Source organism: Equus przewalskii, chromosome 2, assembly GCF_037783145.1.
Source record: "Equus przewalskii isolate Varuska chromosome 2, EquPr2, whole genome shotgun sequence".
Classification (NCBI taxonomy): domain Eukaryota; kingdom Metazoa; phylum Chordata; class Mammalia; order Perissodactyla; family Equidae; genus Equus; species Equus przewalskii.
The window spans coordinates 21,730,554-21,747,019 of NC_091832.1; the positions used below are offsets into that span (position 1 = coordinate 21,730,554).

Consider the following 16,466-nt stretch of genomic DNA (forward strand, 5'->3'; position numbering starts at 1 on the left):
GAAGAAACAGATAACCTAAATAGCCAGAGAATTGGAATTCATAGTTTAAAACCTTCCCACAAAAAAATTCCAGACTGAGATGGCTTCACTGTTGAATTCTACCCAACAGTCAAAGTAATTATATAAATTATATTTCAGAAAATAGGAGAAAACACTAACTCACTTTACGATATTAACATTGCCCTGATAGCAAAGCTAGATAAAGTCATTATAAGACAACTACAGACCAATATCCCTCTTAAACAGAGATACTTTAAACCTTAACAAAATATTAGCAAATTCAATCTAGCAATATATCAAAGAATAAATACATCCTAAGAAAGTAGGGTTCATCTCATGAATGCAAGGCTGGTTTATCATTTAAAAAATTAACGTGTTTCACCATTTTAACAGACTCAAAAAAGAAAAAACTAGATGATCATCTCAACAGATGCAAGAGACTACCTTACAAAGTTCAACACGCAATCACGATAAAAACTCTCAGCAAATTAGAAACAGAAAAGAAATTCCTGCACCTGATAGAGGCCATCCACGAGAAACCTACAGGTAACTTCATACTTAATGTTGCAAGACTGAACACTTCCCTAAGACTGGGAACATGCAGGAAGGTATGCTCTCACCACTAAGATTCAATGTTGTACTGAAGACCCTAGCTAGTGCAATAAATCAAGAAAAAGAAAGAAAATGCATTAAGATGGGAAAGGAAAAAGTAAAACTGTCTTTATTCACAGATAATATGATTGTCTAGGTAGAAAATCTTAAGCATTTTAGTTGAGTGAAATCACAGTATATAAAGTCAACATACAAAAACCATCTCTATTTCTATATGCCACAGGAACACTAGAAAATGAAATTTAAAAATAGTACTATTCACAACAGGATCAAAAAAATTTTTAAATACTTATTAGATAAATACTTGTACAATGAAACATACAAAAAATTGTTGAGAGAAATTAAAGATGATCTAAATAAAGGAGAAAGATACCATCTTCACAGATGGGACAGCTCCTAATTGCTAAGATGTCAATTCTCTGCAAATTGATCTATAGATTCAGAACAGCCCCAATCATAATTCCAGTGAGCTTTGTTACAGAAATTGACAAGGTGATTCTAAAATTTACATGGAAATGCAAATGACGATTTTGAAAATGAAGAACAAAGTTGGAAGACTTACACTCCTGACTTCAAAACTCATTGTAAAGCTACAATAATCAAGATAGTTGGTACTGGTATAAAAACACAAACATAAATCAACATAACAGTATAGTTTCAGGATTGACTGACATATATATGGTCAGTTGACTTTTAACAGAAATGCCAACGTAATTCAAGGGGGAAAGGACAGTCTTTTCCAAGAGTGGTACTGGAACAACCGGATATCCATACACAAACCGGATATCCATATACTTGATGCTTGCCTCCACTCATACATAAAAATTATCTCAAAATGCACCACAGACAAATATAACAGCTAAAACTATAAAACTAGAAGAAAACATAAGAGAATATCTTAGTTACCATCAGTTAAGTAAAGATTTTTAGAGGGGATACTAAAAAGTATAAAAGAGTAAAAATAAAGTGGACTTCCTCAAAATTAAAATTCACCATTAAGAAAAAAAAAAAGGAAGTAACAGAATAGGAGCAAAAGTTACATTTGACAAAAGAATTACCTCCATAGTAAAGAACACTTACAACTCAGTAAGATGACAACGAATCCAATAAAAAACTATGCAATAGTTTTGAAAAGACACTTTACCAAAGAAGATCCACGAACGGCAAATATGCATATGAAAAGATGCCCAACATCGGGGCCGGCCAGCGGTGTAGGAGTTAAGTTCACGTGCTCTGCTTCAACAGCCTGGGGTTCACCAGTTTTGTTCCTCGGTGCGGACCTAGGCACTGCTTATCATGCCATGCTGTGGCAGGCTTCCCACATAAAACAGAGGAAGATGAGCAGGGATGATAGCTCAGGGCCAGTCTTACTCAGTAAAAAAAGGAGGATTGGCAGTGGATGTTAGCTCAGTACTAATCTTCCTTTAAAAAAAAAACCCAAAGAAAAACCATGCCCAATGTCATTAGTCATTAGGAAAATGCAAATTAAAACCATGATGAGATACCACCATACATTCAGTAGAATGGCTAAAATTAAAAATCAACAATACCAAGTGTTAGCAAAGTTATGGAGCAGATGGAACTCGCACATTGCTGGTAGGAATCAAAATGGTACTTCCACTTTGGAAAACAGTTTGGCATCTTTCTTACAAAATTAACAATATACATACTATAAGATCTAGCAACTCCTCCTGGATACTTTTCCTCAAATGAAAACATACATTCACACAGAGATTTATACTAGAATGTTCATAGCAGCTTTATTCAAAATAGCCCAAAACTGGAAACCCCAAATTTCCATCAATTGTTAAACAGTTAAACTGTGGTTTGTCCATACAACGGAATGCTACTGGGAAATATAAAGGAATGAATTACTGATAGATGAAATACCATGGATGAATCTCAAAAACATGGTAAGCGAAAAGAGCAGACACAGAAGACTACAAATCATGAGATTCCATTTATATGACGTTCTAGAAAAGGCAAAGCAGTATCATTTTGCATCAATCTGCAAAGCAGATCGGCGGTCATCGGGAGCTGGAGATGAAGACTAACTGCAAAAGATCACAAGGGAAATTTCCAAGACAGCGGAAGCATTATGATTGTGGTGGTGGTTACACACTGAATGCATTTGTCAAAGCCCATCAAATTGTACACTTAAAATTTACGAATTTTTAAATGTAATTATAACTCAACAGAGCTAATTAAAAAATAAGGCTTTTATTCTTTTAATTTTTGGTATGGGAAAGCCCTGTCAACATGAAAAATGGTCCATGTGAACTTCACTATTATACTACACCATACAAAATAGTGAACCTCATTATAATACATTAAAAAAGCTAAATTTAGAGAACTTAAAAAAAAGACAGAAGTCTATAACAAGGATTATAAAAAGCTTTTTAAAGTAAACAAAACAAAAAAAACCCTCAACTACAGAAATAAAAATAAAAGTCCCGCTAAGAGAAATGTAAAATAAAAGATACAGTTACTGACTTCAAGAAACAAAAATAAAAGCACAAAAATACAAGGTTGTAAAACAATGTATGGAATTCCTTGACCCTGGCTGTTACAGTGTTTTATAAACAGGAGGACTAATAAACACATATAGAATGAAGGAAAGAAAATACTAGAAAAATTAAGCTACTGCTTACTCTTCGTCTGGGTTGGGGGAAGCCGTCTCTGTGTCGTCGTCTTGTCCGGGAACGAGCCTGGATTCCCTGTCCTTTATTCAGTGGGTCGAAGGATTCTACAATAATCAGCAGAAGGCATAACATGAGGAAAATAACTCTCAGACTTAAAGACTTAGACTGTGGGAGGAAATATCAGGTAATCATCGCTATATTCATTATTTTGTGATAAAATAAGAATTTTACTTGTACACTTAAGAGAAACACAGGATACAGCACTTAAATAAACATTAACAATCAAGAAAACCATGGTTACTGTGGGAAAGGTAAAAAACAAAACAAATTAACCATTTATAAGAACAATATGGTACAAATTAACACCTTTAAAGGCAAGGACCATTTGAGACCTAGATTATTATCACACATTATAACTGCTTCACAATGTCATTTTAGAGTTGTACCAATGTTTTAAAATAAAAGATTTTCAGTGGACAGGTTACTCTGCACAAACCTGATGGGAAATCCGCTTCCAGATCTTGTTCAGTTTCCCCTTTGGAGAACTGCTTCAATTCTGAATCAGCCTCTTGCACTGCATTTGACTTTAGGGCATAATGATTCAACTCTTCCTCCCAGCTATGTGGAGTAGATACAGCCTCTGATTCAAGATCTCCACTGTATGTACTTCCTTGGTCTGAAATATATAGAAAACAAGCAAGCCCTCAAAATAAGATAGACTCTTGACATGTTCAGAAACCCTCCTGAACCCCTCAATACCAAAACTGAGATATGGTTGCTGAACAATTACCTAGGTACACTCAAGAATGAAGTGACTTGTTCACCACCTTCACAGAACTGGATTCATGTTCTTGGCACACACCTTAAAGTATCATCACACTTAATCCTCAAAACCAGTATCTGAGGTATTTTTCCTTATTCTCATTACAAATCAGCACACAATCAGAGACATCTGATGCCCCCTACAAATAGCTAAAATTGCAAATACTTTATGAGTTTGTATTACTAACAGAGGACAGTACTTCTAAGAGCCAAAATATATTTACAATTACAAACCTTTCTCAAATATCTTGGTGTCTAGAAAGAGTTCCTGTTCAGAAGTTTGGGATCCTAAAGAAAAAGAAAAGCACATAATAAAACAACTCGTATGTACAGTCATGCATCACTTAATGACAGGGATCTGTTCTGAGAAATGTGTCGTTAGGTGATTTCACCATTGTGCAAACATCCTAGGGTGTACATGTACAAACCTAGATGGTATAGCCTACTACACAGGTAGGCTACACGGTGCAATCTTAAGGGACCACCTTTGCATATGTGGTCCATTACTGACTGAAACGTTGTTACGTGGTGCAGGACTGTGCACACAAAGCAAACTGCATCTCAAATGAAATGACTGCACTATATACATGAATCATTCCAAGGAACTCTAAGGACACAGCCTTCATATGCAGAAAGAATGATTCACTAATAAAATCAGACATTAGTGGTAAATGCAGTTAAAAAAATTATGACTGATAACAGTGGTTACACTTCTGGATAGCAGGATAAAAGAAATCACGGCAAGACAGACATTTATTTTGGATTTTAAACTCTCGTGCTATCAGAAATAACTGTCTTTTTTACCATGGTATGTACATATACACATACTATATTTATTCACAGACTGATAAATCTGCTTTAAATTGCTTTTTTCCCTCTAAAATATATCCTTTACCATTGCATTAGAAAGCCAGTAGACTTATAAGTTACATGAGCAATGAGCACATGAAACTAAACAGCAGACAGTTCTATCAATTACAGACTACTTTAAAAGTAAGAAGCTTAAGGATTCAAAGTATTAAAAAAAAAAAACCAAGTTTTTTAAAAAAGTAACTGGAAAATTGCTTCTTTTCCCTGCAATCAAAGATCAATTAGCCAGATCCCTTCAGTTGGAATTAATTTGTCTCCCCTATATGTTTCTAAACCATTTGATTTTACTTACACTATAGTGATTAAATATCTGTCTTGAAGCTTAGTTTTGAAAGTTCTTCTGTCTGACTCAATTATAGGCTAAGGCAAAGTCACAATATTTGTACAGAGAAAGCACTTGATAAATGTTAACTATTAATGTGAATGAAGAAGCCAACTTAAAATGAGGTTTATTGTCAGGAATTGCTTAAACTTCCAAACTCAGCATCAGAAGCTAGAAAATCAAGCACATGACCAATATTCTAAGATACTGAAATCTACATATAAATGAGTCAGAATTATGAGATTATACACTAAAGAGTAAAATGAGACTAAAAACATCAGGATAATAACTAATAAGCTTTTTACCCATCTCTCAGAATATGTATAATTTAAAAGCTTACTGGCAACACAACAGAAAAGTTCATAGTACTTTTTCCAAATGCTACAGTGTGTGGAAAATCATCCAGCATTTATCGTGCAAAATCAAAACCCAGTGGCTAGCTTTACACAAACCATCACTGAAAAAAAGAAAAAATTGTCAAGAAAGAATTCTTTCTTGGCTTGTGAAAGAATTCTTTTTTGGCTTGTCAGTGATACACAGAAAGGCCTTTGTAAAAATTCACCTATGTATTTCAACTATCTCAAACATCTTCTCTCTCTCTTCTCATGGTTATGTCTGGTTAATATCATTTGCTTTGGAGTCAGACCTGGATTCACCTTCTGGTTCCATCACTTCCTGATTGCATAATCAGGGCAAATATGATATACTATCTTCCGAATGAATAATCTGAAGTAAACAGTACCCCTCACATGGGGTTGTTGTGAAGATTAAATAAGGTGATGCCATAGTGCATTTAGGACAATGCCTAGAGTATGGTAAGCACACAAATGTTAACTATTGTTATTATCATTACTCTCTACTCATAGAATGGGATTTATCTATCAGTCATTTTGAGCCAAATGTTTTCCATCTTAAGGTTCTATTTACATTCTACAAACATGCTGGTTATTATATAATAGGAATTCTTATCTGGGGACCATGGCTTTGAATATTGGGATAAAATCAGAAAATGATCATGAAACATGAATTTATAGGTTATTTTTCTGGAACCAATAAGAACTAAAAACTGTACTGAATATTGAGACTTATTTGCCTTGATAAAAAAGACAGAGCTTTCAGAGATATCAACAAGTTTAACGAATCCATAGACCTGGTATTTAAACACAAATAAAAGAAATACCTTGACTGCCCAATAGTTAAAATGACTTGAGTTACCTGAAAATCTGTGGGTGTGTTTTTTCTTTCTTTACTTTAAAATTATACCAACCTCCCTGGGACAGAGTCCTCTCCTTCTCTTCGTCTTCTGCCATCATTTCCGCCATCTCAAGGAGATCAGCTTCGAATGGATGGGAGGGCAGCTTTTCCTTAATGTCTTCAATACTCTCGGTGACTTTATCTTTGTTATCCATTGAGGATGGAATAAGCATAGGGACAGGCATCTGGAAGACCAAGGACAGACTGAAGAGTTTCTTAGGCAACAGGTTCGTCATCAAATCCATTATTTGTGAGATGATTTAAGTACTAAAATAAAAATTCAAGCTATTTCTATTGCTGATGACTAAAACAGTCTTGCTAGTTTGCTTTTATAAGACTACAGCCATTTAAATAAAAATACAATAAAAGCTTTTCTGGACATTCAACAAATTTTGTCTCTGACTTCTCTAAAAGAATAATTATCTAACACATTTTTGCTTTGTTTTTGATTATATTTCTTGCTTAACATTTTCACACAACTGTTTCCCTTAAGAATTCAGTACCAAGGAAAAATATGCTTCCAATAAAAAATGAACACATTTTTCTTTAATAAAAAGTAAGAATCATGTAAATCATAGTATTCATCTTTTCATCTGTGCCAGAATCTAGGATTATAACATACACATAGTTTCTGATCTTTTTCTATTTGAGTGGTTGCATAGTGTACAAAACATAAAAAAGCTACACCAGGGTCAGCCCCAGTGGCCTAGTGGTTAAGTTTGGTGCTCCGTGGCCTGTGTTTGGTTCATGGGTGCAGACCTACACCACTCATCTGTTAGTGGCCATGCTGTGGTGGTGGCTCACACACACACAAAAAAAATAAAAAGGAAAAAAAGAGGAAGACTGGCAATGGATGCTAGCTCAGGGCAAATCTTCCTGAGAGGGAAAAAACCCAACTACATCATAGCTTTCTCTGAGAAGGCAGGGTACAAATAATGCCAGTCCTTTGTATGTGCCATATTAAGTAATACAGTAATATGGTAATAGCCAACCAGAGTCAGGTATATTTTACCAACAAGTGGAAAGTATTTTTATGGAGCTGTAAAACTTTAATTGAGGAAAATGTATACTAAATTAGTCTTAATCTCTAAATGATTACTCACTGGAACTGGAACTCCAAATGGGACTGGCGTATACTGAGTATAAAGATGAAGAGGTATGGGCACAAACACTGGTACGGGAACTGGCACCACAATGATCTGGGGCTGACTTGGAGTGTCTTCTAATGAAAAAAAAGTCACAAAAAAACAGAGGGTTAAAAACACTTTAACAAAAAATTTTTAAAAAGCATATACAGATTCGCAGGTCAAAAGAAGTGTAATCGATGACACAAGGAGTTCACAGAAAAGAGAAATAACTGAAGTAGCAAAGAAAGGCTTGAGTTTAGCACTAACAAAAAGTGGGCAACACAGTAATTGTCAATGATAAGATAAAACGAATGAAGGATAGAATCTGGACAGATGAATGGAAAGGACTGAACAGTGACCTTAGAAGAGGGGTATGGAAAACTGTTAACATTAGTAAGTAAGGTATGTTCAAGAGGAGACTGAGTAGGTAGAAGGGCCATTTTTGTGAGGCTATAATGCACATTTTTAAATCACTTATTGCAGATAGTGGGGAGCTACTACAGACCTATTAGCACTGAGTAATGTGATGAGAATGGCATTAAAAAAGATTAATTTGGCTGTCCTCTTAGCATGGAACAAAAAGTATACAAAGTGTAAAAGTAAGAGGCAATTACAATATGTAGAGCTAAGATGATGAAGGCCTGAACTAGGGTGGTTATGATACCTACAAAAAAGAATAAATATATACACCAGACATTCTAAGATATTAAAAAGATGAATCAAAACTTGGAAACTAATTTAAATATGAGTAGGGAAAAAGTGAGAAGGATGGAAGATTCACTCAATTATTTAACAAGTACCTATAGAATCCTTTCTACATGTCGGAAAAATATGCTAGATAATTATAAAATCACTAATGAAGGAGAAAGGTAATGCTGGTGACAAGAAGGGAAAAGCTGACAATTTGACTAGGGTTAAAGGTAGGAAATAATATGGGATTTTACCATGGTGTTGTGGACATAAAAAAAAGTTATCTGATTAGAGATGTCTGATAACCAAGCTACATAATACTAAAGAAATCACTATTTATATAATTAAAACATAGGACTAAGTCATCTATAGCACTGTTATTCAATGTGGCCCATGGACCAGTAGCATTTATATTACCTGAGAGCTTGTAAGAAATATAAAGCTGCAGGCTCCACTAAATCAGAATCTACTTAATAAAATTCCCAAGTAATTCATATGCATGTTAATATTTGAGAAACATTGACCTAGCGGATAAGCTTCCAGATCTAGGAATCTAGGATTCCTTTCTAGTTTAAAAATTGTGAGACTTTTGGATGGCAGCATGAGGAGCTCCACAGACCCATTCCCTAGTGAAATAAGCAAAGCTGGTGAAAACTGTTAAAAACCTACCATTTAAACTCTTTGGAAACTGTCCTAAGGGCATACAGCAAATGTAGAAACATTTATTCAAGAAAATCTACTAAAAGACAGTAAGGACACTGTGAGTCTATGACATTTGATCCACCACCTGCTCCATAGCCCCTGCTCAGCCAGTTCAATTTGACAGAAGCTCCCCTCTGGGTGGGTGTGGCCAGGAGGAAGAGGCTCCTCTTCCTTCAGCTCCCAATCAAGGGTTACGATATCTCACACCAGCAGGATGAGGCCACCATCATTTCTCATCCCCTCCAACTCCAAGGTGAAGAGGTTAATTCTCTAGTGAGTGTAGCTGACAGGTTGGGGGCTCCCTTCCTCCACCCAGCTGTCACTCACAGGATAGAGGCCCTACTGCAGGAACTGCAGGCCGAGAATATTGGGGTCCCAGTCATCCTCACCCCTGATCACCTGTAGAGGAGAGATTCCACGCCAGGAGAGACAAGCTGAGAAGATCAGAGGCTAGCACGGTTGTCAGCATTAAAAGAAATAGCTCAGAGATTTTGCCTGGGGGAGAGGCAGTTCAAAAGAAAAGAAAGCCATGAGGCTCTCTCCAAAGGAACTGACTATTTGAAATAGTCTAGAAGATAACAGTTTCTCTTAATTAAAGCCCTGTCTATATTAATTCCAAAGTCTATGCTTACTCCATAATATTACACTGCCATTAATAAAGAAATTAAATGAAGTGCTCACAGTATGGTATTATCAATTAACTACCTTCTCTTTGCTTAACTCATTAAATCTCAGATGGTGAAAATACCTAACTCCCAGGGATGTTGTGAGACCTAGACTGGGCAATGTATATAAGCAACCAAACACATCACCTAGGAAATAGTAGACAGTTAACGTAAGCAGATCCCATATTCCATTTCCCTAAAAAAACTGAATGAAGAAAGCACAAGGAACATACCTGTCTGGCATTCTTTGTTTTGAGTGTGTGGTTTGCAAGAGGTGGCTTTAGTCTGCGTGATGGGTTTGCACAATAAAGCTTTATTCTTCAAAAGTCTTGGAGGCTGGGAAGGCGGAAGTTTCAGAGCATCTGTTTGTGTACTTGCCTAGTAAAGAAAAACAAAGAGGTTTTTAAAGCTTATCATTAATTACAAGAAGTATTATAATTTCACAAGAAATACTATATTGGAATTACATGCAAGACATAGAACATATTCAACTACATATGTAAGAAATACAATTTTCCCGACATGTCAATAGCAATAAAGGACTACTGTGATAACTATATATTGACTCTGAATCTATCTAATTACCAGTTCTGTTTACCAAGAAAAATGCTATTTCTATTGTAAGACACTGTTGGTCAATAACAATGTTGGCTGAGTTTAAAATGAGAACCGTAACTTCTCTACTGAGTTAGGTCTTAGAAGACTTAGTTTCAAGAAACTAGAAATAACTGAATCACTTAGGATCATTTAAGTAATTTGAAAAAACATGATGTGAAAGTTATTCTAGAGACCAGAAAACACTTTAGAAATGCCACTGTCCTAGTTATTAGTTTTTCTCATTATTTATTTTCTTCTTCTTTTAAGGGACAAAAGCAAAAAATACTGAGTAAAAACAAAAAGGAACGCTTATTCACAGCATAATCTGCATTGGGTGGGAAATAAACTACATTTTATAAATACGTTATTTATATGTTACAATCTGACTACATTACAAAATGCCCCAAAAACCTTTTATACCTGAATTCTGTACAATTTTTAAAAACCAACAACAACCTTCAGTAACTACATAGAGAGAGCAAGCACTCAGAAAAATGAAAGTACCTATAAGACTTACCTAAAAAAACAGAAAACCCTGTTCCTGAACAAAGATTAAATGAGCTCATGAAATTTATTTTATACAATAAAGAATAAAGGAGGGCAAATTAGCTTAGACATATTCATACTGCATAAAAATGGAAAATAAATACAGTGGCAATACCAATAAAAATAATAAAACTTACATCCCCAATGATTTTCGCTGTTACTGTTGGAACTGCACCTGATACAAATTAAAATATATATTTAGGATCTTACACAATTATTTAAACATTAGCATTAAAAGCTGATTATTGGACAATAAACACAAAGTCTTATAATAAAAACATGTATTATCTTAATTTAATTCACAGGAAGACTAGCATCTAAAGTATAACATGAGAAAAAGAGATCTGGAATTTATGAAAACACAGGTTAATGCCCCAGCAGCCCACAGTGAGCCACCACTCTGAATATGAACGTGTCAAACATGTAAAAATGATCACTGATGAAAAAAAGACAGAGAACCACTGTATTTAACCTCAAATGGCTAGATAAATGCTTTCAAATCAAGCCATACCTTGTAAGACACTGTTAGAATTCACTGTGGGCTGAGCAGCAGGAGCACTTGCTAATGATACTACATTAGCTATAACTGGAGTAGAATCTTTTCTTAGAGATGGGGGCCCTGCTGAAGCAGCTGGCACCATGGAAATACTTGCTGATTAAAATAAAAATAAGAAAACCTCATGTGATTTATATGTACATATATAGAAAACATCTCAGGGAGGTTAAACAACACTTTCAGGTCAGAGTAAATTCTGTTGGAGCAGAGTCACTTCAATATTAACTAGGTTTTTTCCTATTTTTTAATTAGTGAAACTTAAAAGTATTTTATGTACTTTCTCTTGCGTAACCATGCATGTGGTATACTTAAAAATCCTTCTGATTTAGATTCTATGTCCTTTGTTATAGTTTCAAATCCTTTTTTAAGGAAGTCAATTACAAAACATTAACTGCTATTATTTCCCATAAAGTTCTTACAGAGTTTACTTGATTCAATATGCCCAGAGAAAACTGAACTCATGTTTACAGGGCCTTAATCTAGAGTGTTAAACAAAAAGAGACTTAAATGTTAATGTCATTTGAATAGAACAATACTTATGGTTCATGAAATTGACAACTGTTTAAAGTTCGCAGTCTGCAGAACAGTAGTTAGTACCTGGCACTGATCAAAGACTCAAGTTTAATTTTACCTGCATTGTTTTGTGAAGGTGGGTCACACATACTTTGCTGATTACAGAACATCAAGATACAAAGCAGGTTACAGAAATGTTTCATTTCTCCTCGCCATTTCAAGGACTCACTGAGTTTACCCTGTCGCTTACAACCATCACATTTGGCCATCTGAAAAAGAAACAGAAGACAGTAAAGGAGTAAGAAACAAATTATCTGTGGTCTGACAGAATAAAAGCAGGACACACATAACAAGTAAGGATATTAACTTAGAATTTGGATAACAAAAAATGAAGGCTAACACTCCTAAAATGGTAAATGCTTATTTATCTATCAATAATTTTATACAAATATCACAAAAAAGTCACATTATAGAGACACCAATAAATAGTAATTAAAAAACATAGTGAAATGAAAATAAGATCTATCTCCCTCAAAGACTTCAGAAGACAAATTCATTTTAGTTAAATAAATGCATAAAATTAAAATTTTAAATATTTTAATGTCTTAAAGCTGATATGTCTTCTATAAGGAAATCAAAAACAAAAGGAATACAACTTCAGAGATATTAAAATTTTCTTAAGTCATGTATTAATACCAGAGGAGAACATAATACATTTAATATTTGAAAGTTTAAAATCATTAAATTGCCCTTTATACTACATGAAAGAATTAAAGAAGGGAATAGTGTACACCCTAACTTGAAAAACCCAGGATTGTGAATTATATTTACCTGATAGAACAGAACTGTATACTTTGACATGCATTCTTCACAACAGAACTCTTCCACCTTCCCCCCCAAATTATTCTGTACCAATTTGGGAGATGTCTGTAAACAATAACTGCACATTTTACAATGATTTCCCCAGCGTTTTGCCAAGTCATGTTTATAAAGCAATTTGCAACCTAAAAACATCAGGAAAGATAAGATTAACATCAGGGAAAAATATGAACTATCTACATCTTTAAATGCCCTATAACAAAGTTTTCACACTTGGGTCCTCACCAATTAGTAGATCAAGAGATCAATTTAGAGGATCAACACTACCATTTTCTTCTTTAAAACAAAATAATACAGGATAGAAAATATTACAGTGCATTAAATTTAGTAAAAGTCAGTTTTGTTTCATGAAACTTTTGTTTTATTCTAATACGTGATAATCTACTGGGTCACAATGTAAAACGTATTTCTTCTTTTGTATTGTGGTCAAAACTTTCAAAAGCCACTAGTTTAGGAGACTAATCTTGTACAGTTTAAGAATAAAACAAAACATTCTAAATATATAACATAGTTATATAAATAAAGAAGACAAGCTACCTTATATTAATTTGCATATTCAGATCATTTATATTCAGAACTGTAATGGCTGTATAAGACAATAATGAAAGTATAATCTTAGGATGCTACCAAAATTTAAAAATTCTCTTTAGAAATAAGTGCAAGAACTAAAAGATCCCTATCAAACTGATAACATTAAATGTTTTTCACATCATCACCATCTTCTGAAATACACTTTGAGGATCTTCTCCTTCATTTTAACATCTATATAATATGAAGGATTAGATCAGCAAAGAGTGAACCAAGTGTAAATGAAACAAAAAGGCTTTGGTGTTATACACAAAGGATAAAATAGATAAACTTACATAGTAACAGCTTAAATCATCAACTACTTTTAAAACAACTAACATGCTCAGTAGGTAAGATAATCTTCTGTCTTTACCTTCACTACAGAACGACTTGTCAGCACCTGAGAATCGCACAGTCTCCTTTACAATTTTCTCAATTTTACAATATTCACACATTGCCATTACATTATTTATTTTCTTATATTCATCAGAACAATTCTTGCCACAGAACTGAAACATTTTACCCTGCAAAGAAATGATCATTGAGTACTAATTAAACATTTGGTTTATCTTACGGAAATCCTTATCCTTCTTACTTCCAAAACAAATAGTGGAATTTTGAGAGATGAAAAGCCAGAAATAATATTACAGATAGACCAGTTTATACTCAAACTCTGTATCATGATCCTATACTTTACCTTATAGTCAAGAAGTTCTGGTTTTGTGGCAAAAAGACGGTTACAGTGCTGACACTTGAGTTTTACAACACTTCGTGCAAAGCCAACGTGCTGGGATTGGGCAGCAAGTCGCTGGAGCCCAGCTGCAGCAGAGCTACTGATGGAGGTGGGAGAAACAGCAGAGGAGTTACCTCCTCCTGCTGACACTGTTGAACCTGTGGGGATGCTTACAATTACTTGGCCCTGAGATAAGGGCACTACTGAAGAATTCATTCCTGCTGGTTTGTTGAACAAATTCTGAAAACAAACAAAAAGATCAATCTAATTATTTGTTCAAAGTAAGGACTGAGCACCTAAGTACGCCAAACACTTAAGACACATTTGTGAACAGGCAAAACTGCTGCCTTTGAGCAGCTTATAATTCAATGGGGGAAGTGTTATTTATATCCAAAAAAAAAAAATAATTTAACTAATAATCTTCTTTAAAAATAACACCCTCCCAATAGATAATCTAGGTAATAATCTAGGTAATAGTAGCACCATTTAATTTTACAGAAGGTAGTTAAGTGATATGCCTCCAAATACAGGAGGAGTTAAAGAATCCAAGTTTAATAGAACTGAGACAGAAATTTAACAATCTAGGCAGTAGCAAACACCTAATAAGTTTACATTACTATAGTAGGCAACTCACTGACTGGAGAAGAGGAAGATTCCTGAAGCCATACCTGGAAAGCTACCACACAACTGTAGCTGCAGAAGTTGCGTATACTTCCATCTGACATGGCTAGGTGATACTGAGGGATTGCTGAGGTTTTACAACTGTTACACTGAACTTGTACACCTTAGCAAATCAAAATAAAAACTAATGAGTAATATATACAAATGTGCATAAATATGAGAAAGTAAATAAGTATTATGCAATATATGAAAATTCAAGGGCCAGGTCAAGTTCCAGGAACTGAAACTAAACTCAATCACGTCACATATAGGCAAAAACTATCTTAACATTAACAATATTTCTTTTAATTTAAAGTAGTCACAGTCTAGCGTGAAACTACAAAATAAATAAACCTTGAAATAAGTCAGGTGTGGATAAAGAAAACATATTAAAGAAGCCATAAGGAATTCTTTTGGTAACAGGGAAATGCACAAATAGGAAGCAAGTAAATAAACATAAAATAAGCAAAGTAATAGGTGATATTTTACAAAACGGATCTGAAATGTTTTAAATTTGCCTTAAAAATCAACTAAATCTGAACAAAAATCTGTACTATAAAAACAAAGCAATAACCATAATTTTTTTCAACTTATATTTATGTAGTTTATGAAACCAGTATTACCTGCAGAAGTAACCATTTTAACTCTGTAAGCAGATAAGCAATTAACAGAACAGAAAAGCTCTGTCTTTCCCAAGCTATTGGTATTTTCAATCATTTCTGCTGAGGATCTCAATGATTTGCAAAGCGCACATGGTGTAATTTTGGCTGATTTCTATTAAGAAAATAAAATAACATTCATTTTTACCAAATTACAAGTAAAAGCATAATTCTTTGAAATGTTTATACTTAACACTGAAATATTTGAAATATTTTAAATTTGTGACTTTCAAACTTTTATGATTACAATCCTCAGTAAGAAATAAATTTTACAAAGTGACCCAGTACACACATAATTCTGAGGTTTTGTGTTTGTGTATTATACATGTATGTGTATAAAACTGAAAAAAGTTTCATAATACATATTATGATAACATGTGATGCACTTTGATATTTTCAATTCTATTCTATTTCATTAAAAAATGATGCTGGTCACAACCTAGCAATTAATTTTGGGATTTATTAATTGGTTGTAACTATAGTTTTAAAATACTATTTCAAAAAATTCCACAACAGGGAATTCATGCTTTTACAGTATCCTAAAAACTGGAAGAAGCTCCCCAAAAAAGGTGCTATATATAACAATAAAATGTGAACTCAAGGAAATTAATAAACTTATTAGAAAATCCCTTGTCAAATACTCTACAATAACAAAGCACACTGTAAGCAATAAAGTGGGAGCAAGCTCTGAATACCATAGGCATCCATATCTAAACAACCAAAGAGTCTGTTATCTTAAGTTCACACTCAATCAGGAATTCAGCAGCAAATAATGCTAAATACTATTAACATGTCATAGATTCAGGATAATTTATAAAGTATATCCAGCACCCATTAAGAGATTTTAAGATCTCTATTCCCTCTTCAAGGATAAATTGTTAGACTTGGTACTAAAACAGGTACATGGTAAAGTGAACACATTCCTGCATTTTGGAATGTCTTCTATATCTCCAAACCTATTTCTCCTTTCCTCATCCATCAAGACTGCAAACACAAACTTAATTTATAAGAATTAGGTCAAGAGTTATCTCTGTCAAGTTTTTGCTGACA

General features: G+C 34.1%; 1 protein-coding gene across 19 annotated transcripts in view; it reads right to left on the bottom strand.

Annotated features, from left to right (window-relative positions):
- The window catches only part of ZMYM4 (zinc finger MYM-type containing 4), a 168,033-nt gene that overhangs the window by 26,359 nt on the left and 125,208 nt on the right, over positions 1-16,466 (bottom strand). For all 19 annotated transcript variants that reach the window (XM_070610328.1, XM_070610341.1, XM_070610333.1 and 16 more), the window contains 14 exons: positions 15,381-15,531; positions 14,766-14,881; positions 14,062-14,337; positions 13,738-13,888; positions 12,750-12,922; positions 12,037-12,187; positions 11,361-11,501; positions 10,987-11,024; positions 9,940-10,084; positions 7,626-7,744; positions 6,536-6,707; positions 4,311-4,364; positions 3,751-3,930; positions 3,264-3,358 (listed from right to left, as the gene is read on the bottom strand). In XM_070610328.1, the coding sequence (XP_070466429.1) occupies positions 3,264-3,358; positions 3,751-3,930; positions 4,311-4,364; positions 6,536-6,707; positions 7,626-7,744; positions 9,940-10,084; positions 10,987-11,024; positions 11,361-11,501; positions 12,037-12,187; positions 12,750-12,922; positions 13,738-13,888; positions 14,062-14,337; positions 14,766-14,881; positions 15,381-15,531 (1,962 nt within the window). The remainder of the gene's footprint in view (positions 1-3,263; positions 3,359-3,750; positions 3,931-4,310; positions 4,365-6,535; positions 6,708-7,625; positions 7,745-9,939; positions 10,085-10,986; positions 11,025-11,360; positions 11,502-12,036; positions 12,188-12,749; positions 12,923-13,737; positions 13,889-14,061; positions 14,338-14,765; positions 14,882-15,380; positions 15,532-16,466) is intronic.